The sequence below is a fragment of the Balaenoptera physalus genome (genome assembly GCF_965194825.1).
Source record: "Balaenoptera physalus genome assembly, chromosome: 15".
Lineage (NCBI taxonomy): Eukaryota > Metazoa > Chordata > Mammalia > Artiodactyla > Balaenopteridae > Balaenoptera > Balaenoptera physalus.
In genome coordinates, this window is record NC_138894.1 from 90,513,269 (window position 1) to 90,534,232 (window position 20,964).

Genomic DNA, 20,964 nt, shown 5'->3' on the forward strand with positions numbered 1-20,964 from the left:
TTAAGATGTGAAATAAGCGGCAGGTGAGCAATTTATAGGAAGTCCCCATTTATGTAAAACATTCAGAAAAGTGAAGTTTTGCATTATGTTAGAATGTAAATGAAGAGACAATTCAAAGGATTGAGAACATTTCTTTATTGTAACTTAAAAAAAATAAATACAACTGTAACTAATTTTTGTGAGCAATTTCTCTAAAAATTTAAATTCTGTAGGATACTTGAACTCTTCTCTGGCTAAAGGAAAGAAGCGTCTGTGGTAATTTGCACAAATATGCCAGTTCAGCGGTGCCGGCTCATGTTTCTAGTCAAGAAGACCAAGGTCGATGTGGAAATAGACATAAGGAAAGTAGTCTTGGTTGCTGAGTTGCAATCCAGGGATCTCCACGGATGCCTACAAAAGACATGGTCATGTTCTAAGTGCATAAACTCGTTTCTTGTTTTACTTTTCTGTTTGAGGAAAGCTCTCTGGGCATTGACTGTATTTTCTGCCCCCCAGTCTGCCCCCTACCCCAAACACACACACAGCCTCTTGTTAAACTTTCACCTTTGTGCAGTGTAGATTTTCCTAACAGTCTGGCAGGTACCGCTTTTGGAAAGTACCTCCCATGTGGAGAGGCTGACCTTACTGTGGAAAGGCAGCCCTTTCTGGATAATATACCTACATCCAATATACTTGTGGCTGCGACTTCATCCAGATGTCTGAAGACGGAGTTCAGAACCTCTCTTAAACGTTTGGTGGATGACTTCTTATGAGGCTGGAGGAGAACCGCCTGGAAGTTCACTGGCAATCCATACCTGTTCAAAGTGTAGAGGAGTTACTGCAAATATGGGTAAAATGAACCTGACGCTGTAGTAAGAATGAAAAACGAGGCAACATAGCTCAGGAAAAGAAAACTCGAGTGGAATGTCTGGGGTCAGAAGTGAGACTAATTGCTAGATCTTTGTGCATGGAAAAATCTCTAGAATATGCTCACCCACTTCTGATATAGTGACAGTTTTTTGACTATAAAGAGCCAAGGGGTCTCCGGGGTGTGTGTGATCATCAGGTGGTGAGGGGTCAAGTTGAAGGGAGGCTGTTTTGACTAAATATTCTGACTCCAGAGCCTTTGTCTAAAACCCAGCTTAGCTGACATACTTTTCTCCACTGAAAAAACCAGCACACGCACACACACGCAAATCTAGTTTATCAAGATTGTGAATTCCTTTTGCTGAGTTTTGGGTGGACAGAAAGGATTTTAAATGGACTCTGTATGCACGAGTACCTTTGAAACCACTTGCTGGCAGCTATTCCTGTGGTGGTATCTCAAAACACTTAAAATATTTACACTGAGTACTACATAAACGGTAAACATGCATTTTGTGATTCTCAGTGTTTTTAAAATAAATAATATATACTACCCGGGAGCAAACGCTTGGATGTTCAATACTTACCACCTGTGCTTCACGCCCGAGCCCAGCATGTGAAAGCTGGCCTTAAGATGCCCTTTTACTGCCTGACCTGTTAGTATTACTTAGTTTTAATTTCACAGTCAATGCCCATAAACTAGCCCCTGGCTTTCCCGTCCTCATTTCTGGCTGCTAATGGTGCAAAGTGTTCACTAAAGTCCTGAGGTCTCCTAGTAGATCTGCAGAAAGGTGAAGTAATACGTGAAAGGGCCATTTGTAATTGCTTCACTGTAACCAAGCATAAGACGTACCTAGTCCCGTTGCCTTAGAACACTGGCTGAGCGGGGCCCTGCCAAACCCAAGAGGCAAGGGCCACAGAGGCCGGCAGATGCTGGCAGGGCTGGCGGGGGCACTTGGGCTAGATGGTGGGTGAGAGGATGGCCCAGCTGACCGCCCTCATTCCTTCTTTGTTCCTTGTCACCAAAGCTCTGGTCACCCAGAGGACAATGAGCAGAGGGTCGTCGTGCTTCCGGAGCCCCCATCGCCCGGACGAGCAGCTACCCTCGCCCTGCCTTCCCTCCTGAACTTCCTCCCCGAGCTCCCAGTGCCCTGGAAGCCCACCCCACACCCTCGACCTCACCAGCGCAGCTCTACCCGCTTACTACAGGGAAGTCTGCAGCATTCTCAAAGGGCGATGGTCACCAATCTCGCAGCCCAGGCAACATGTATGCCAGGAGATGGCATTCCAGCTCCCAGATGCAGCTGCTAGACCATCACTCTGCTACCCAGACACAGAACCTGCCTCTGCCACCCTCCGATCTGGGCATCCCACCGCATTCATCACCAGGTTGCTCTGGAAGGATAACCTCCTGAACAAGGACCCCGTCTTTGAGCTCTCCTCCCGAGCAGCCTGTGAGCTCCTTGCAGGCAGAGGTCCGCGTCTGTCTTGCTCACTCACGTATCCCCAGTGCACGGCGGATAACAGGCACCCCATCCGTCCTGGCTGAATGAATGCTCCCCGCCCCCTCGTCCAGCCTCCGCGCCCTGGACCCCTTTCTCAGCCCACCCCCCTCTTGGTCTCAGGGTTTGCACATTCTTCCCAGACCCTTCCAGTCCTTTCCCTGCTAGCCCTCCCTCCAGGTCAGTATAAGTGACCACCTCCTCATCCTGCTCAGAACGTGCCTTCCAGGAACGGCGGGTCGGCTCTCCCTGCTCCTTTCTCCTCCAGGCCATCCCCCTGCTGCCCCCTCCCAGACGCCTCAGTAGAGGAGCCTCCTTCCCCTGCGGCCCCCCCGGTGGGGAGCCCTCCACCTGCACCCTCCGAGCTGAGAATACTGCAGCCACCACCCTCCCCTGTAACATGGCACCATCGTGCCGTTTAAAATAAAAATTCCCTCAACTCCCTCCCGCTCTCACCGCACATCCGAGAGCACCCAATGTCCCGTGTCACCCAAGCACCCTTCAGCCACTACGCTCAAGCTGCCCACACCAGTGACCTCCCAGCGGCCCCATCCCGGAGGCAGCCAAAGCCTTCGCCTTCTGTTCCCTGACTCACCCATCTCTCCCTCCTCCGGCCTCTGACATCCACACAGGCTTCTCTGCTTCCACTCCTTAAATGCTGGTACATTCCCTCTAAGCGACTCTCTGTAGGTGAACCCATCCACACACAGCAATCATCACTGGTGATTCCCTAATATCCATTCCCCACTAGACCTCTCCCAAGATCCAGACTAATGACCCAGCTACCGGCTTCTCCGGTCTCACCATGGCCCCACCACTCACCCAGGGCCCGTTTCCATTCTCACCTTGGGTGATTTGAGCCCCTGATTCACTTCACCCTGAGAATGAACCAGCACTTCCTCAGTTGAGGGCCGGTCCACTTCTCTTTGATTCAGGCCACAAACGTGGGGCACTTCCTCTCTGTCTGACTCTGGGCTGGGTGACAGGCAGAGAGGCCAAGTCACCCCAGCCTTCCCCTCCAGCTCTCAGGGTAGGGAAAAAGGACAAAACCAGCTCTGAGAAAAGACACAGCAACAAGTGCGAACCGGGGGAAAAGACCTATGCGGGGTCGGAGGATCAAGAAACAGGCCAACTTTACCCGTCTGCTCTAATCAACTTGTTAGTTTAACATCTATTTTCTTAGCTTATGCTCTCTCCGTACGATGGAATATGAAAAAGCCATTAAGAAGGAGCGAGTATCTCTATGCATACTGATAAGACTATAATGCAAAGCAGATGAAAAAAGCAAGTTGCAGAACATTAAGTATAAATGATGACATTTAGGGGATGAGAAGAGTCTTGAAACCATTAACTGGGATGATCTATGGGCAGTGGGATGGCGAGGAACTTACTTTCCACAGTACATTATTTCTGAACTTGAATTTTTTTTTTTTACAGTGTTCATGTATTACAACTATTCAGGAGAAATAAAAAGTACAGTTTTTTAAAATGTCATACATTGATAGTTTTGAAAAGAATTATTTTTGCATATACTCAGTTTTACCAAGCTTAAACAAGATATTAGGGACATCCATCTCGATCTCTCACTTGAGCAAAATGGGCATCCTGTAAGGATGGGCAGGCTTTGCCACACTGGGCCTGAGAACCACTGATTTTCAAGGTGAGCAGGGACAGACTGGGGCCCGTCTATCCTGTCGATGGCTGGAACACTCTGGGTTATCTTGAGTGTGCCCTTCAGCCCAGTGCCACAATCCTTGCCATTACAGGGGTCTGAGACGGTTGAGAGGATGAGAAGCCACCATCAGACCCGGTGTGTATTTGGACAAAACCACACTGGCAGCCACGTGCAGGATGAACGGGAGGCAGGGGACCAAGCAGCAACTGGGGCGGGAGATGGTGGAAGAGAAGGCAAAGGCAGGATGGAGGGGTGTCAGGGGTGCGAGAGGTGCAGGGAGGGGGGAAGGACGTGAGGATGAGGGAGCGGAGGTGTCCAAGCGGGCCCTGAAGTTTGGGGAAGGACCTGAGGCCACTGGTAGAAACGGGCATCAGGAGGAAGGGAGCGGGAGGGAAGGTGAGTCAGGAATCCAGGGAAGCCGGTCGGGAAGTGAACGGCAGCAGAGACCTAGGAAGCCTGGGCAGCAGAGAGAGAGAGCAGGGCAGTCAGCCTGGCGGAAGGGGCCCAGCAAGACCAACCAGAGGGGCCGAGGGGCACTGGAGCCTGCAGGCCAGAGCAGGCCAAGCTTTGGGAGAAGGGGGCAGCGGCCGTGAGCAGTGTTGCCAAGATCCCCCATAGTTCAGGACACAGGATGTGTTCAAACACGGTAGAAAACAGGCTTCAACAAATATTTCCTGTTTGATTCCATTTTTGTAAACATTTTGTAAAAATTATGCATATCTGCGGAATCAAAAAGGAAATGATACAAATGAACCTATTTACAAAACAGAAACAGACTCACAGACTTAGAGGATGAATTTATGGTTACCAGGGGGGAAGGGTGGGAGGAAGGGATAGTTAGGGAGTTTGGGATTGACATGTACACACCGCTATATTTTAAAGGGATAACCAACAAGGACCTACTGTATAGCACAGGGAACTCTGCTCGATGCTATGTGGCAGCCTGGATGGGAGGGGAGTTGGGGGGAGAATGGATACGTGTATATGTATGGTTGAGTCCCTTTGCTGTGCACCTGAAACTATCATCACAACATCGTTAATCGGCTATAGTCCAATATAAAATAAAAAGTTTTAAAAAGTTATGCATATCTGCAAATTTAAAGAAACAAACCCCCAAAATCTGAAGGATGCTAGCACACCAGCATGTTAGCAGTGTTTCCTCTGGGTGCTTTTTATTCACTCTTTGGGATTACCTATAGTTTCTACAAAATAGTGAACCTATTTTGCATTTGTTTTAAAAAAAAAAAAAAGGTAAAATAAGTTTAGCTGTTGTTGGTTCGGTTTGGTTTGGGTTTTACTTTTTGTGCTGCCTTGAGGGTTAGGCCTCAAAGGTCAAGGATGGAGACGGTCGGTGCTGGTGTTTCTTCCAGGAGCCACTGGCCCCTGGTGGGCTGCACAGCGGGGGTGGGCGGAGCAGGACACCAGCCCCATGACTGGCAGGAAAGGGACAGAGCACCGGAGAGCAGGGGCCCTCAGGACTCAGGGAAGGTTTATTTGACTGAGGAAACCCTAAGCCTGTTGCCAAGAGCCAGGAGTTGCAGAGGAAGAGGGCAGGAAAGCCAGGGCGTGTCCCAGAGGAGGCTGGAGGGGCCAGAAGGGGGTGGCAGAGCCCAGGTGGCCCCAGAGCTGGCTACGCCCGACCTCCCACCGCAGGACAGCCCAGGGCGGCATCTCGTCCACGCACCTGAGCACAGACTCCACAAACACCCTCAGTGCCTTGATGTGGATCCAGGCAATAAAGGCTTCGCTGAAGTTCACCTTGAGCCATCGCAGCAGCGGGCCCTGCAGGGACAGGAGTGCGGTGACCCCTCCCGGCCACTCCACCCGACGCCCGGCCAACAAAGGACGTGGGTTTTGACAGAGCAAGCCCCGAGCCGAGAAGAAACGCCCAGGGGCCAGCAGAAGCAGCAAGTCGGTCGGACGAGGCCAGGGTGAGGCCCAGGCCCACGTTCTCCAGGGCACCTGGCGCTGGGGCAGCTCAGCGGGCCAACCAGCCGGCACACGCATGGGGCCATCACCAACCGGGCCGCGGGGGGCCAGGCGGCCCCTGACCTCGGGGCTTTCAGCAAGCAGCCAGAAAGCTTCTGGCTGACACTGCACCGCCAAGGAGCCCCCCTTCTCGAAGGCTCCACCCCAAGTCCCGGCATCATCCACCAGCCGCCACTTCCAGGGCGTTCCTCACAGCCCCGCTGCACGTGGCCACAGCCGCCATCGCTAATGCTGGTATGGCTGGTCCTCCTGGGATGCCCACAAAGGTCAGGGGTGGGTCAGGGGCGGGCACCCAGGGGAAGAGAGCTGAGCTGCCCGACCACCATCCCCCAGCCAGGACCTGCCCCATCACCAGCTCCAGCCACCGCCAGCCAGGACAAAGGCACCCTGGCCAGCAAGCACCAATCATTGCTGGGGGAGGGGGAGGGGGAGGGGCAGCTCCCAAGAGACCCTGCAGATTAGGAGGAAGGCATGATTCTGGAATCCCTGAATTTAAGACCTCAAAAGCCATAGTAGATAACAGGAAACGCAAGGATTTGTTTTCTCCAAAGATGCCTGCGCGGGCGAGGACATGCGAGCCGGGGAACCCCAGGGCTCCCGGGGGGTTGCTTACCTCACCCTCGCCCTCACTCTCTCTCTCTCTGTCGTTCTGCCCCGCAGCGGGCCTATCAGGGTTCCCTAGCGGGGTTACCTTAACCTTGTGGTCCCGGAAGGTGGATGATCCCTTTTTAAGAGCAACACAGGAAGTTTGCTAAAGGCACAGAAATGATTTATTAATCTTTCAGCAAACATGCATCACAAACAAACAGAAATCACTCTCACGGCCTGAAAAGCATCTGAGGGCAGGCTCAGGCGTGCCAGTCCACCCTCGGGACTTGCGTGCTGGTTGGACTGGAGGTGCGCCGGTGCCGTTGGCACGCCCCCTCCAGTGCGGGGGTGTTAACGTCCTCGGGTTCCAGATTCCAGGGGCAGAGCCCACAGCCCCTCCCTCGGCCTGGCCTGGCCTCGGCCAGGAGCTCCCCCTCCCTGGAACGTCTGTGGAACCAGCTCCACCTTCCGGGCTGTCTGGGCTGAGTCAGGGTGTCTCTCCCAAGTCCAGCTCACAGTAGCCTCCTTGGCCGTCAGGATGCACTTAAGCATGTTACACGCAGAAAACTGGTCAGGTGTGCTGTTAGGACACATTCGACCCTTTATCATCTTTCTCTGCAGACAGGTGCAAAAAGCGGGAAAATCCCATCCTGTGCTCTCAAAGGGAACTGACACCCAGGACCTAGGTAATGAAAGGACGGACGCAAGATGCTGGTCCTATGCACCTCCAAAAAGGCTAAAGGGGGAAAGAGATTCTTAAGAAGCCAGGGTAGGGCTGACCCCAGCTGACCCCTGCTCGCTGGCGCCCAGCAAAAGCCTCGCAGGGAACTACAAGTTTCCAAGTTAGTTTGTCCTTCGGAGCTCCGCTTCCCCTCCACAGAGACCGGGCAGGGCTCCCCAGGACAACCAGGGAGCGGAAATCTACACCACGCGAAAACATGCCAGCGAGCAACCTGAGACAGAGGCGCAGGCGTTGGGCTCGGGTGTATCACCTTGATCCCCAGGGGGTCTGTGCCAGCGCGGAGGTGGGTGCCAAAGGCTCGCCCTGGTCACCTGTGAAAGGTGCCACCATCTAGCTCCCTCCAGAGACACCGTGGGGGGCTCGGGCCAGGAGTAAAGCAAGCGGGGAAAGGGCTCAGCTACAGAGAAGGCTGGAACCTTCTTGGGATATTAGGGTTCTGGGCGAGCTCAGGTGCAGGAGGAAACCCTTCGGATCTCAGCTCTTGCTGGTGAGCACCGTTCCTGCCTGGTGAGTCGGGTCCGAGGCCGGGCGCATAGGGCTCCAGCTCAGTCCTTAGTCTCAGGAAGGGCCCCGGAGCCTTGGCCCAAGCCCGACAGATTGTGGATCTAAGAAGCGTGTGTTCCCTTGGCGTGCACACACATGTCCACACACTATGTGTGTGTGTGTGCGTGCGCGTGCCTTTCTCCTCGGGGAGAGAAGGGCTGAAATCCCTCACAGGCAGTTTTATATGATCAGTTCCCATTTCCTCCTCAGAGGGGGATGGGTCCATCCAGTGGGGCTCTGGGGACCCCATTTCCGGGGCCCCGTGGCTGGTTCTCACTCCTGACGGGGCCAGGTGTCTGCAGTCCCTGTGCAAAGGCCATGGACCCAGGAAGGTCAGGCGGGAGGCACAGAATCCCCCAGCCCGAGGCAGGAGGAGGCCCGGGGCACAGGCACAGCCCCACGGGGGGCACTGGCTCTTCACCCAAACACACACTCACAGCTTCATGTTTACACACCAACTTTCCTCACCCCTCCCTTCCTCTCTACTCTAGAGGCTGAACTGGAAGTTTCTCTGAGAACCCTCCCTGGGGGGACTGTAGGGCAGGGGACCTGAAAACATCCCCCCCTGGCTCAGCCCCGCTCTGAGCTGCAGGATGCTGAGTCCCGAAGGTGCCCATTTTACAGAGCGACTCTCTCAAGGCTACACCATTCACATTGCAAAAATGAAAATCTGTTTTTCTCTCTTGAGCTCAGCTGCCCTCACATATGAGAAGGTCCTGAGTGGCTGTGGCTGGAAGTCTCTAGGGTAAGCACCCACTCTTTGCTGAAAGCCTCGGGGAGGTACACACAGGTGCTGGTGACGGGGGTGTCACAGCACACCTGGACATCGCACGGACCAGGGCTTTGGGTGGCGGCTGGCTGCACTGTCCAAGGCGGCGGCCCTGCCACTCTCAGCACAGGCGGCCCTGCCCAGAGCCCTGACAGCCTTGCTCGACCCCAGGGGGCAGGTGGGTCCTGTCCCAGGGCCAGTGCTCATTCACCTCTCAGAGCCTTTCTCCTCCACAGAATGGAGCTGAGAGTTCCTTCCCGGAGGGCAGTGCCGGGCTCGGTGAGATCTCCTACAGCAGGGCTCACAGCTCATGTGTCACCTCCAGGTTACCGGCGCTTGTCACCCTCCCCCAGACCCTGTCTGGCAGCCCCAGGAGTGTGCACGGGGCAAGTAGGGACGTCGGGCGTGGGGTGTTGGGACTAGGCGGGGCCCTTCTGCTCCAGGCCTTGGGTGCGCGGGCGGGGACCACCCAACGCCTTCAAGAAAATCCTCCGGGCCTGTATCATAGACTCACGTATTGTTGCTTCTTATCCGACAGCAATCTGGTCATCTCTTCCCTTTCCCTTTTAATTTCTTTTTCATCATAGTAAAATTCACGGACAGTGAACCTTAAGATAAGCAAACGAGAGGCTTTCGCTAAGAAGCTTCCAGTCAGAGCAGAGACCCGCCGCCAGTGGAGACAAACCAAACCCGGGGAAACCCACCAAGGCCAGCCCTTACTTATTCTCTTTGGCTTTGGTTTTGAAATCGTCAATCACTTTTCGAAACAGAGTCACGGTGAAGAGGCCGCCCTCGTTGTCCTCAGCTATCAGCCTGTGGGAGAGAAGCGTTTGTTCACTGGACCCACCAGCAGGCCCCGGAGCTGGGCCGAAGGAGCCTGTCCTCTCCCCGGAGGGGTGGCTCGCTGCAGGGGGAGCCTGGTGGCCCTGGCGGCAGCGAGGGTGGAGGAAGCGAGGGCGTCCCTTCCTGGTGCCTAACTTCTGGCTGCGTGTGTCAGCTGCCGGCGCCTTCCCGGCGTCTCCTGCTACTTCCACTTGCCCTCCAGGCTAGGGCTCCGGGGTGACCTAAACGCCGGAGACTTGCTCGGATCTGGGGTGGGCTCCAGGCCATGAACCGGCCGAGAGCAAGCCGCACGCAGGGCTTAGTCACCTGGCGTGCCGAGCGGGGCGCGCCGCCTCTCACGCGCTGTGGTTGTAACGAAGCAGAGGGCAAAGTTCCAGCTGGTGGAAACCATCCCACGATGGGCATTTCACGTCCGACGTCACAATGTTCTAATTAGACGTGGTCTCCCTGGCACACCTTGACGTAGGACCACTGCGGTTGCTGTCCTCAGTATGGGGGTCACTGGGGCCCGTGGTCTGAGCGTCTTTGAGTCCCGCTGGCCAGATGACCTGACAATGGGAGCCCTTGGGCCCAAGCAGGGTCTCGGGTCACCTTTCCTGCTTCTCCGAGCCCACACCCCTAGGGGCTGACCCCGGTTCCAGAAACCTTTCCAGAGTAATCTCAGCAGACTCTCAGGTGCCCCCTGACAATGAAGGGCCTGCGGGTTCTGGTCTGAGAAGTCAAGCCACCTCCTGAAGCAGCCTCTCCTGGCAGGAGTTCCCAGCACTTGGCCATGGAGAGCCAGCATTGGAGAGCAGTGAACGCTCCTGCCAAGCAGGCCAGCGTCGAGGGCCAGCTCCTCTGCCGGCCTGTACGCCCTCCTCCTCCTTCTGCCCCGGCAGCCTCCCCTGGTGACCTCGGGCTGTGACTGTCCTGCGCCCTGCACCCTTCAGTTTAGCTCCTGATTGCTATCTCCCGTGAGTCTGTGACCCTGGGAGAGCCAGCAGGCGTCCCAGGCCAGAGGCCTCTGGGCTGGGATGGGAGTGGGCAGGGCTGCCCAAGACTCACTGAGAAATCATTTAAAGTGCAAGCTATTTCAGGCACGGGAGAAGGTACAGAGAATAAATACCCTTGTATCCTCCACCCAGCTTAAGACATAAAACAATTTTCATACAATAGAAGCCCCACATGCCCTCCCCAACCTCATTCTAATCCCACCTCTAGGTCACCGCTGTGCTGAGTTTGGCGTTTCTCATCCTCAAACACCCATAATTCCGTGCACCTGCATTTCCCAAGTCACATACAGTTTAGTCTTGTCTATTTTTAGATTTTAAATAAATGGCTTCGTGCTGTGTGTCCCCTTCTGCAACTTGCTTTCCGCTTAACATGACAGAGTGAGATTTATCCTTGCTCGTGCCCGTAACGCTAAACTGTTGATTTTCCCAGCTGTGTGGTATTCATGGTTCAAATATGTTCCTCTGTCCCTTCTGCTGTCACTTTTCCAGCCCTCAATGGCCGCTCCTGCTCTGACCCCAGCAGGCCACACGTCGAGACTCTTTTCCTCCCCTGCTTGTGCTCTGCGGCCATCACAGCCAGGCTCTTGCTTGACCCTCAGGTGGGGAAGAATCCAGGCCAAGCTGAGAATGCAGAGCAGAGCACAGCGCAGGCCCTGCATGCCCTGAGGGCCACAAGGTAGTCAGGGAGGGCTTCCCGGAGGAGGGGGCAAGGAAGCAGGGTTCTGAAAGATGGAGGGAGTCTGGCATGTGGCTGAGTGTGTGGCTATGAAGGCACAAGTGTGGAGGGCTGAAGGCCCTTGTGCCCTTGGGGCATGTTTGGTGGCTAGGTGTCCCAGAGCACCCACACATGCCCCACACCCACCCCAGGCCCTGGGGCCAAGCCGAGGTCTCACTTACTTCGTCGACCGTGGGACCACCATGTCCGAGAGGGATTCGTAGGTTTTTTGCCATTGTGCATAGCTTGGTCTGTGAGAATACAGAATCGTTCAGTGATTTTTTTGCAGTAAAGATCGTGGGGTGTCCTGAGAGTCCAGGAAGCTGCATGGCCCTTTCCCTGAGGGACTGAGAGGAGCAGGGCTAGGGGCCAGACAGCGCCCCAAACATCCCCGGAGGCCCTGCCATGGGCTTTGGGACCCCTGTCCCCAGCCCCATCTGGGGCTTAGCCTCCCCATGAGGCCCCAGGCACCATGGAGGGGCCATGAGAAGGACTCAGAGGAGATGCCTGCTGGGAGCGCTAATCTTGGCCCTGTGCGAGCCTGGGCAAACCAGTTGACCTCTCTGGCCGCAGGACCAGGGACTAGTAACAGCCCCCGCCCGACCCCAGGCTTGTTGTGAGGGAAACGAGCTCCAGTGTGTGGCATCGGGCACACAGCAGATGCCCAAGAAATGACCACCTCTGTCACCATTACCGCCACAAGCACTGTCACCTGCTCCCCTGACCACCCCACAGCTGCCATTTAGGGCTCCAGGATCTGGCCCTGCGGGACTCCCGCTTCATCTCTGCTGGGCGGGACGAGTTTCCTTCTGTGATCACCAACCCAGATGGAGACCCCACACCACTCACCTTCCTGGTCCACTTACTTGGGAACAATGACCAGAAGTGTGACCAGATACTCAGAATCCAACACAAAGTCTTCTTTGCTCACAATGTCGCTCAGTGTCCGAGTGAAGAGGTTCCCCCTGCATCCACGTGGGACAAAGGGGTTGTGACCAGCAGAAAAGCACACAGAGGCATCCCACAGACCCCCGGCACGTTCGCGACACGCAGGTGTTGGGACAGCAGGGGCAGCAGGGGACAGCAAGGCTCAGGACGCTTCCTGGGGAGGGGGAGGGGCCCTGGGCTAAGTGTCCCCCGGCTCTGTGTCTGGGCGCCCAGAACTGCTGTGCCTGGCAGGACCCCAGGTCCTACCACCAGTCACCCGAGCTGAATCCAACACCTCGGTCAGCTGCACTGCCCCGGAGCAAGCCACCGGCTGTTGGGAGGGGATCGCTGGCGACAGGCAGTTTATGTTACCCAAGTGGAACACAGCGGTCGGCTCACGCCACCACCTGGGCCACTCCGGGCAGAGACAGGCCCAGAAGAGGGCTCCATTTCACTTGACACACCTTACAGGTCCAGCAGCCAGGGGACATTCACCTGAAATAGCTTTGTACGTGTGTCCAGTGGAACCTGTCTCATCAAGGTCATGGTATTTTTAGCACAGGGATCAAGGCTATTGTATCAGCAAATGGGCCAAAACACAACTACTGAGACGGTCTGTAGCGTCAGCATGTAGGCCATGAGGTTAAATACCCAAGTGCCCGTTGCTTCCCAAGGAAAGAGTTCTCGAGCCCTTAGTCAAGACCGAAGCTTTAGGTAAAAAGCCGTCCCACAGGGCTCTCCAGACTGCACCGCCCGGAACCCACACGCCCTCTTCCCCATGCCGACCAGCCATCACTGATAAGGCCCTTAGGGTCCCTCTCCAAAGGCACCCTGCGGTGCCCGTCTGTCCCAGACTCCTTACGTTACCAGAACTTATCTGTCCGGTTTACACCTGTACCCCTTGTGCAAAGCAGACTTTCCATAAATATTTGTTGAGTGAATAACTGTGAGCTCTCCAAGCGCAGAAAGGATATTTTATTCTGCTTTGTATCTTTAGGGCCTAGCATAAGGCCTGAGTATAGTGGGTACTTAATAAACACTGATCCGAAGAAGAAAAAGAGAAACATCAGAGGGAGGTAGAGACTGTCTGGCCCTCTTCACCCTCCCCTGCTTCACTCCGTGTATGTTCAATCAACCACTGTTACTGTTGGCCCTCCCTGCCCAGCACGTAACTCCTGAAGAGGCAGGAGTGCCTCTGTGTCTGTCTGTCCGTCTGGCTGGCTGGCTGGCTGTCTCTCTCTCTCAGACACAGACACCCAGCTCACCCAGTGATCTGAAAGGCCCGTGCTTGGACGCTGCCCTGGCCAGGCCCTGAGGCCGCGAGGAGCGCGGAACCCGAATACTCACGTGGATTTCTTCTCCAGGTTCTCCAGATTTGTCTTCAGAACGCTGTAGGCGGCCGTTCGGGACTTCAGGTCCGTCTCAATCTGTGCCAGTTGCTATTTGGAAAAGCAAAAGAGTTTAAAGAGTTGGTTGAACTTTTCAAAATTGCCGCAAATTGCTCCTGGTGCACTTAAGGAAAACACTGCACCCTGCCCGTTTGCCGGGATGGCTTACGTTTTTCTCGCCTCTGCTCTCCCAGGCCTTCCAGCATTTGACCCTACAGTGAGCTCACCCCGGGAGGCAGGGAAGGGATTATTAACGTCCCCACTTTGCCAACAGTGGGCTCGAGATATAAATGGCTTTTCTAGGATCACTCAGCAAGCTGAGTCTTGTCCCGATTTCAAGCCCATCTCGTACTCTCAGGGCCCCCAGGGCCCCAACTCCACGTGCTCTCAGGCTCTGCTAGAGGTCAGCTCGGGCTGACCCCCATCCCGGCTTCTCGGGGGACCCGCTGTAGCCCAGCCCTGACCAGCACCCAGGTCTCCAGGCTCAGCTGTGCCCCACTGCAGCCCCTTCCTGTTCTGTGTAGGTAGGAAGGCTCTTTTCAGTTTGGAGGCAGGTCACCAGCCTGACGTTAGGGAGATCCCCCTGTTCTGGAAGTTTCAGGAGCACGTCCGGGATGCCCTCCTGCGGTGGGCAGGGAAATGAGACAACTGAGGCCCAAGGCTCAGCTCTCCAGGTGCCTGGCCTCAGGTGCCCCACCTGCTCAGCCGGGGTGATAACTCACCCACAGCAGTGAGAAAAATGCTCACCGGGCCCAATTCAACGGAAGCGCTCACAGCACAGCAGCTGTTACGACGATCACTGCAAATCAGTATCTCGAGGTCACTGAAGCCAGCGGCTCAGAGACAGCGGCGAACCCCTCTTGCACGTGGGAACTGTGGGGATTTTCTGGCTCACACTTTAACAGCAGGGTCCACGAACACAGAACTGGTCCGACAAAGCACGGCACCCACACCACGGACTACTGTTCCAGCGACACGGTGGCTGAGGGCTGGCCCCGCGGCTCTTGGGAGACTGTGCCCGTTTCCTCCAGGCCACGCCGGGAGGAGACACACTCAGGGGCGCCTCACTGGTGGCCCGCCCTCGGCTGCGGAGGGGACATTTACATCGCACCAACAGACACAACAGACCAGCACACCACTGCTGCTATGGGAATATCTCAGGAATCACTACACAGAAAAAGGAGGCGATCTGTAGGATATGAGCAATTCTGAGTTGAAATATATATACTTTTAATATAGATGAGAGGATCCACTTTAAACTTGTAAACATTTGTTCCCTTTAGGGAGATTAAAGGGAGTGGCAGGGCTTCCCTGGTGGCGCAGTGGTTGAGAATCTGCCTGCCAATGCGGGGGACACGGGTTCGAGGCCTGGTCTGGGAAGATCCCACATGCCGCGGAGCAACTAGGCCCGTGAGCCACAATTACTGAGCCTGCGCGTCTGGAGCCTGTGCTCCGCAACAGGAGAGGCCGCGATGATGAGAGGCCCGCACACCACGATGAAGAGTGGCCCCCGCTTGCCACAACTAGAGAAAGCCCTCGCACAGAAACGAAGACCCAACACAGCCAAAAATAAATAAATAAATAAATAAAAATAAAAATTAAAAAAAAAGGGAGTGGCAGTTGGAGGGGAGGGGACGTGTAGGTGATGTGTGGGGGCCTTTAACGCTTTCATCTTTCCATTTTGATTGTTTGATTTTTAAAATAAGATTTATAATTTTTTTTTTTTTTTTTACAATTTTTAGAACCTTTTTACCTTGAAATGATTATCGATTCACAGGAAATTGCAAGAATAGTACACAGAGATCCCATGTACCCGTCTCACCCATTGGTAACATCTCACATAACAATACAACAGCGTAACCAGGAAATTGACATGGCTACAAGCCACAGATCTTGATTTTTAAAATAAGATTTATACATTTGAATTTTTTTAAAAGGAAAAAGAAATCAAACAAAAAATCCTGTGTCATCTTTATTCTTCTGATTTTACCACAAGCCAATGAAAAACTACAGAGTTGTGTTTAGAAACCAGCAAAACAATGAGAGGAACTAGGACTTGGGAACCCGTCAGGCCCGAATTTGAATGCCAGTTCCAGCTCTGGCTGTGTGACGTGGTGTCAGCTCCTGAACCTCTCTGAGCTCAGTGCCATGGAATTACCGTGAGCTGCTACAGTCTTCAGAGCAGGTCACCCAGAAAGGTGAGCCCTTTCTTCAACAGACTGAGCCCCTCAAGGGCAGGCTGGGTCTGGGTCCTCTCTGCAATTCTGGGCAGCGCGGCCGGCACAAGGCAGTGCTTCGAGAACATTCCAGAACCAAACGTTCCCAGTCCTGCTCCTTCTGGCATGCGGCTGGCATGCACTTCCCACCACTGAGGGCAGGTGCGCCAGGCAGAGCCTTGAGACCCCGTGAACCTCCCTGCACAGCACCCAGGGATGCTTCAGGTGGTGGAGACGCCAGCGGCCGGTGCCCGAGTGGGCTGGCAGGGAGCAGGCCCCCGCCGAGCACCGTGCACATGCGTGCGGTAGGCAAAGAAACTGCTATGTTGTGCCGGTGAGATTCAGGAGCCTTTCTGAAACCACACTGCGACCCAGCCCGTGGAGACGGACACAGCCAGGGGCTGCGTCCCCATCCTCGCTCCTCTTCATTAGGGGAGGCAGGTGGGCTCAGTTCCCAGCTGTCGGGAGGGTCTGGGGCCCAGCCCTGTGAGTGTCAGCACAGGGCGCCTCCCAGGTGGGGAGACCTGTTCGGACACCTAGAAGACACTGGTCACTTTCGGAGAAGGGAGTTCCTCTGACTAGGACGTCTCTAGTTAACAGATTCAGATCTCCCACTGCGGGGAACAGGCCTGAGCCAGCGCTGAGGGCAGCGCTCGAGTGCTCCTGGGGCAGGACGGGGTGAGGGAGCCAATATCCGGAGCCTCTGCCCGGCTGGCCTCAAAGAGCTGACTCCTGGCAGTGGAGCCAACCCAGGGCTTCCTTGGGAAGTGATGCCAGGCATACAGCCCAACCAAGACCTGCATCCCCATCCCAGGGCAATACTTCAACACCTGCAGGTGCTGAGGGACGCCACGCAACCTCTCAGCCAGCTTCCCCATCTGAAAGCAGAGGAAGGCGACACCTGCCCCATAGGGGTGACGTGGGAAGTACAAGCCCAGCATGGTTCCAGGCACACAGGGAGCGCTTTCCAAACCACTGCCCTCCTCCCCACCCTGCTTTCCTGCCAAAGTCACTCTTTGGGTCCCCCGGACTAGAGAGAAGCCAGGTACTGTCCTCTACAACTGCTCTGCCCCCCCCCATCAGCTGACGCCCCGATGCACTCTGGGACCCCTCCTCACTGCCTGCATCCCCGGGACAGCCATGCCGGCGAGCGCTGTCCCCAGTGGACGTTTGGCACAGCCCTGGCCATGCTGCCTGGCTCGGCCTGGCCTCACCAGAGCAGGGCGGGGAGCGGCCAGTCCCACAAACTACTGTGTGCTTCCAGCTTGGGGGTGGAGGGGCACAGCACCCTCCTGGATGCCACACCTGGCCCAGGTGCTCTGGGAGCCCCTCCTCGAAGGGCCTTCCAGAATCACTGCTCAGTCACCCCAGGAGGGGCTGGGACCTCTGTGACGTAAAGGGTGCCCGATGAGCCGCACTCAGATTCCGGAGCCTTCTGGTCCCACCCGTGCTCCCAGAGACACAGGCCGGGCGCCAGCCTGCCAGCAGGAGATGCACAGGACTGCAAGGTGGGCAGGGGGGGGCGTCCCAGCAGTCCATCGCCTTCACCTGACCCGCCCAGACACACCTGGGCGCTTCTGTCGCCCTGAGACAACAGGAAGGCTTTGCTCCCGGTCTGGCTGAGATGCTCCCCAGCCACCCAGCCACAGGAGACGTGACGCATTAGGGGCTCTGTGCCTCCTGGAGGGAGCGGAGGGACAGTGGCCATAACCATCGGGCTAAATCTCAGACTCTCCACCAGCGCCCGCCCGCAGGGGGACCAACAGGAGTCAACACGCCGCAAGACACCCGCGGTGTCCCCAGAGGGCTCCGCCTTGGTGCTTTTATCAACGAAGCAGAAGCTGGAGGCCCCGCTCACCGGGACAGTGCAATCATGGCGGCAGCACTCACTGGCCTCCCCAATGTCACCGGGGGTGGGACCCCAAGAGTTGCCTCCCAGGAGTTAGGGCTCTTAAGCCAAACTCTCCACGGAAGCAGATAGTTTTTGTTAAGTAAACAATCACCGTCGGGGTGGGGAGAGTCAGGGTGGGGCTGACCTCTCCATCAGCATCTTTCAAAGGGGAGCGCGGTGAACGGGCAGCGGGGTCTGGGGTCAGAACACCAGGGGCTCAGAGCCCCCGTCGAGGGGAGTGTCCTGTAGGACGAAGCCACCCTGCCCAGTGGCAGATTTGGAAGAGGTGTAGGGAGGACCGGTGGTCACCAACCTGTTTCCAGGGCTGCCCTGAAACCCAAAGGCGTCTGACCTTGCCCGGCGCATGGAAGGCCACAGCTCAGGGCCCAGTCAGGGCTGGCGGGAGCCAGAGGGGAAGGGACCCCACCCAGGGCCACTGGGCAGGGCGAGAACCCACCCAGCCTCCCGCCTCTGGAAAGTCCCTCCTGGCTTCGCCAGGGTGCAAACGCCGTGTAGCTTCACCCCAGATGGTCAGTGACGCCGGTCACAGCAGTGTGACGTCCCCCAAGAGAAGGCCCTTCTCTTACCTTTGCCAGAGTGTCTGCTATGCTCACCAGCGGCTGCTTCGCAGGATACTTGGCCATGTCCCATTCGAAGTGGGTCACAAAGGACGTTAAGTCAGCTGGAAGAACATAAACACGTTGCAACAGACAGCGGACTTCCCGTCTCTCCTGAGACCCAGGCAGGCCAAGCGTCCCCACTGAAACCAAGGAGGCAATGAGAGAAACGGGAGGACAGACTCAGGGCGCCCTCCCCCTCCGGGAGAGCAGATGCTCCCCACGGGAGCAGAGGCCCAGGCGACCGCGGGTGGCCCTACCGTCAGGATGCTGCAGAGGTGCGCTCCCGCACCCGAACTCGAACTCAGACGGCTGCCCCAGAGCCCCGCGTGTGAGAGGCCCTGCTCTCCCAGGGGGTGGCCACGAAGTCGGAGGTATTCTGCGGCACCAGACGAATCCCCTGCCTTTTCCAGATGGTTCGACCACACTCCCAGCTGAGTTATAAGTTCGAGGTACCCCAGAGGTACCCCAGAGAGCCCCAAGCCAACCCCCGAAGGCCCCACAGCCACCATGGGTGCCACCTGCCCTGCAGATGACCATCTCCCTGCCTCTCCCCCGTCCCGGGGCTAGACATAGGCCAGGTCCTCACACGCGTCTGTTTCAACGAAGGCATTTTCAACGTTAGCGAAATACTGGAGTTAGTGAAGGTGGTTTTTACCACCTGGTACGGACATGCATTTGTCAGGGTATGTTCTTTACATAAAAGTGTATAGTGAGTGGAACAAATCAGTGTTTTCTCAAATTTTCTTTTCTCTCTTAATTTCTCCAAAAGCAAGCCTAAACCTGCGTGCTCAGGGTGTTTGTGACTGTCTCTCACCAGCCGCGGGTGGAGGAAGGGGCTGGGAGGTCAGCCAGAGGCGCTTGGGGGCCCTGGGGCGTGTCAGTAACCAAACCTCTTTGCACCTCAGCCTCCTGACCTGAGAAATGGGAGCGCGAAGGGGTGTCCGCGCACCTCCTGAGGGCCCTCTCTCCTCAGGTGAGCTCCAGGCACAGTGAAAGGGTGCGACCCGGGGGCCAGCTGCAGGCTACACCCCGGTCCATTACCCCTTCAGTGCAGGACGCGCTAAGGGGGCCCCCAGGATTCCATGAACCCCAGCAAGATGGGCCTTGCTATCCTGGGCTCTCACCCCAGGTTATGTGGACGCCGGCCCTTCACGCCGGGACTGGTCACTGCCCCCTCAGCATTCAGTCGCCGTGACTGAAGGCCAGCTCACTGCCGTGCTGGGGACAGCAGACCGTAGCCCCCTCGCCTTCGAGGTGCTCCCTGTTTGCTCGGGACACGAGTCGAACGTGACACAACGGTGAGCAGCGTAACACAAGGCTGGCAGGGGCTGAGGAAGGAGGGGGAGAGCCCTGTCCTGGGGGGGCTCCGAGGGCTTCATGGGGACCCCGTATTCACGCAGGGACGGAATGGGACAGAGTCTGCCACGTGGCCAGTGAAGGAGGACGCTGGGCGCCAGGCGGGGTGCAATGGTGAGCATCGCGTGCGGGGCATGAGGTCCCCCGGGTCAAGCTGACGGAGCAGGGAGTGTGGACGGAGGGGGAACAGGAAGGCCAGGCCGGGTCAGGAAGGTCACGTCTGCACCTTCTCCTGTGGCGCTACAGACACCACGCCCACTCCCTGAGGCCCTCACACGCGCCCGGAGTGGGACACGCGTCACTCCAACCTCAACAGCACTGCGGAGAGGTCACCAAGAGGTCAGGACCCAGCCGGGCGAGGACACCGGTGCCCCGAGGAGCCTTCTCCGGGGCTTTGAGGGAGAGAGAAGGGAAAGCTAAGAGGGGCCCCTGCCCGGGGAGCAGAGGCAGGGGGCCAACAACAGCACGCAGGGGCAGTTACCCACGGGGCACGAAGGAGGGTCGGGGCACAGCGGGGCTTCCAGGCTGGGTGATGGGTGCAAGGAGGGCATGTTCCCTCCGCCAGGCAGTGGGGAGGCGGCAGCCTGGGACAGAGCAGAGGCGAGCGGAGCCGGGCTCAGCTTGGGACCAGCTAAGTCGGATATCCGGGTCAGTTACGTTCCCACACGGCAGGTGGAAATGAAGTGGGGCTTGGAGGAGGGAAGGGGCCTGCGGGAGGGAGGTCAGCAGGATGATAATGCCGGTGATGACCATTACAGTAGCTGACGCCGGCTGGTGCTCTACCCTGGCCTGACGCATGAGTTATTTCAGTTCATTTACCCTTCAACCCTGTCCAATATTATTATTATCTCCGTTTCAGAGATGAGGAAACTCTGGCACAGAGTAAGTCGTGTAACGTCCACCAGAAAAGGAGACAAGGAACATAGAGGCCAGGGAGGGCCACGCTCCTTCCCCGCCCCAGCCTCGGGCAGGCGCGGCCACACTCTGGGGGGACAGGGAAGCCGCCGTTGTCGGCACCTTCGCAAGAACCACACTCCGATACCTCTGGTCTCCTGACTTAGAGGGTCCTTCAGATTCCAGCGGCATTGGGATTGACAAGAGGGCCTCTGAGGCAACAAGGGTGGGGCCCTGACCCAGGTGGACCAGTGCCCTTATAAGGAGACACCAAAGAGCCCCCCCGTCCCCCGTGCTCCCACTAAGCAAGGGTCGTGTGAACACACAGGGAAGGGAGCAGGTTCTCACCAGGAACCATACCTGCCATCACCTTGACCTTGAATTTCCAGCCTCCAGAGCTGTGAGAGATAAACATCTGTGGTTTAAGCCTCCAGTCTGCAGTATTTTGATATGGCAGCCTGAGCTAAT

General features: G+C 56.5%; 1 protein-coding gene across 3 annotated transcripts in view; it reads right to left on the bottom strand.

Moving 5' to 3' along the window:
• Positions 1-115: 115 nt before the first annotated feature.
• The window catches only part of ATP6V1C2 (ATPase H+ transporting V1 subunit C2), a 52,601-nt gene continuing 31,752 nt past the window's right edge, over positions 116-20,964 (bottom strand). For 2 of the 3 annotated variants that reach the window (XM_082425863.1, XM_082425862.1), the window contains exons 5-14: positions 18,214-18,308; positions 13,479-13,570; positions 12,071-12,169; positions 11,387-11,455; positions 9,372-9,464; positions 9,166-9,259; positions 6,623-6,760; positions 5,705-5,802; positions 662-794; positions 116-390 (exon numbers count right to left, since the gene is read on the bottom strand). In XM_082425863.1, coding sequence (XP_082281989.1) covers positions 301-390; positions 662-794; positions 5,705-5,802; positions 6,623-6,760; positions 9,166-9,259; positions 9,372-9,464; positions 11,387-11,455; positions 12,071-12,169; positions 13,479-13,570; positions 18,214-18,308 — 1,001 coding nt within the window. In that variant the 3' untranslated portion in view covers positions 116-300. The remainder of the gene's footprint in view (positions 391-661; positions 795-5,704; positions 5,803-6,622; positions 6,761-9,165; positions 9,260-9,371; positions 9,465-11,386; positions 11,456-12,070; positions 12,170-13,478; positions 13,571-18,213; positions 18,309-20,964) is intronic. The other variant, XM_082425864.1, reaches the window with a different exon arrangement.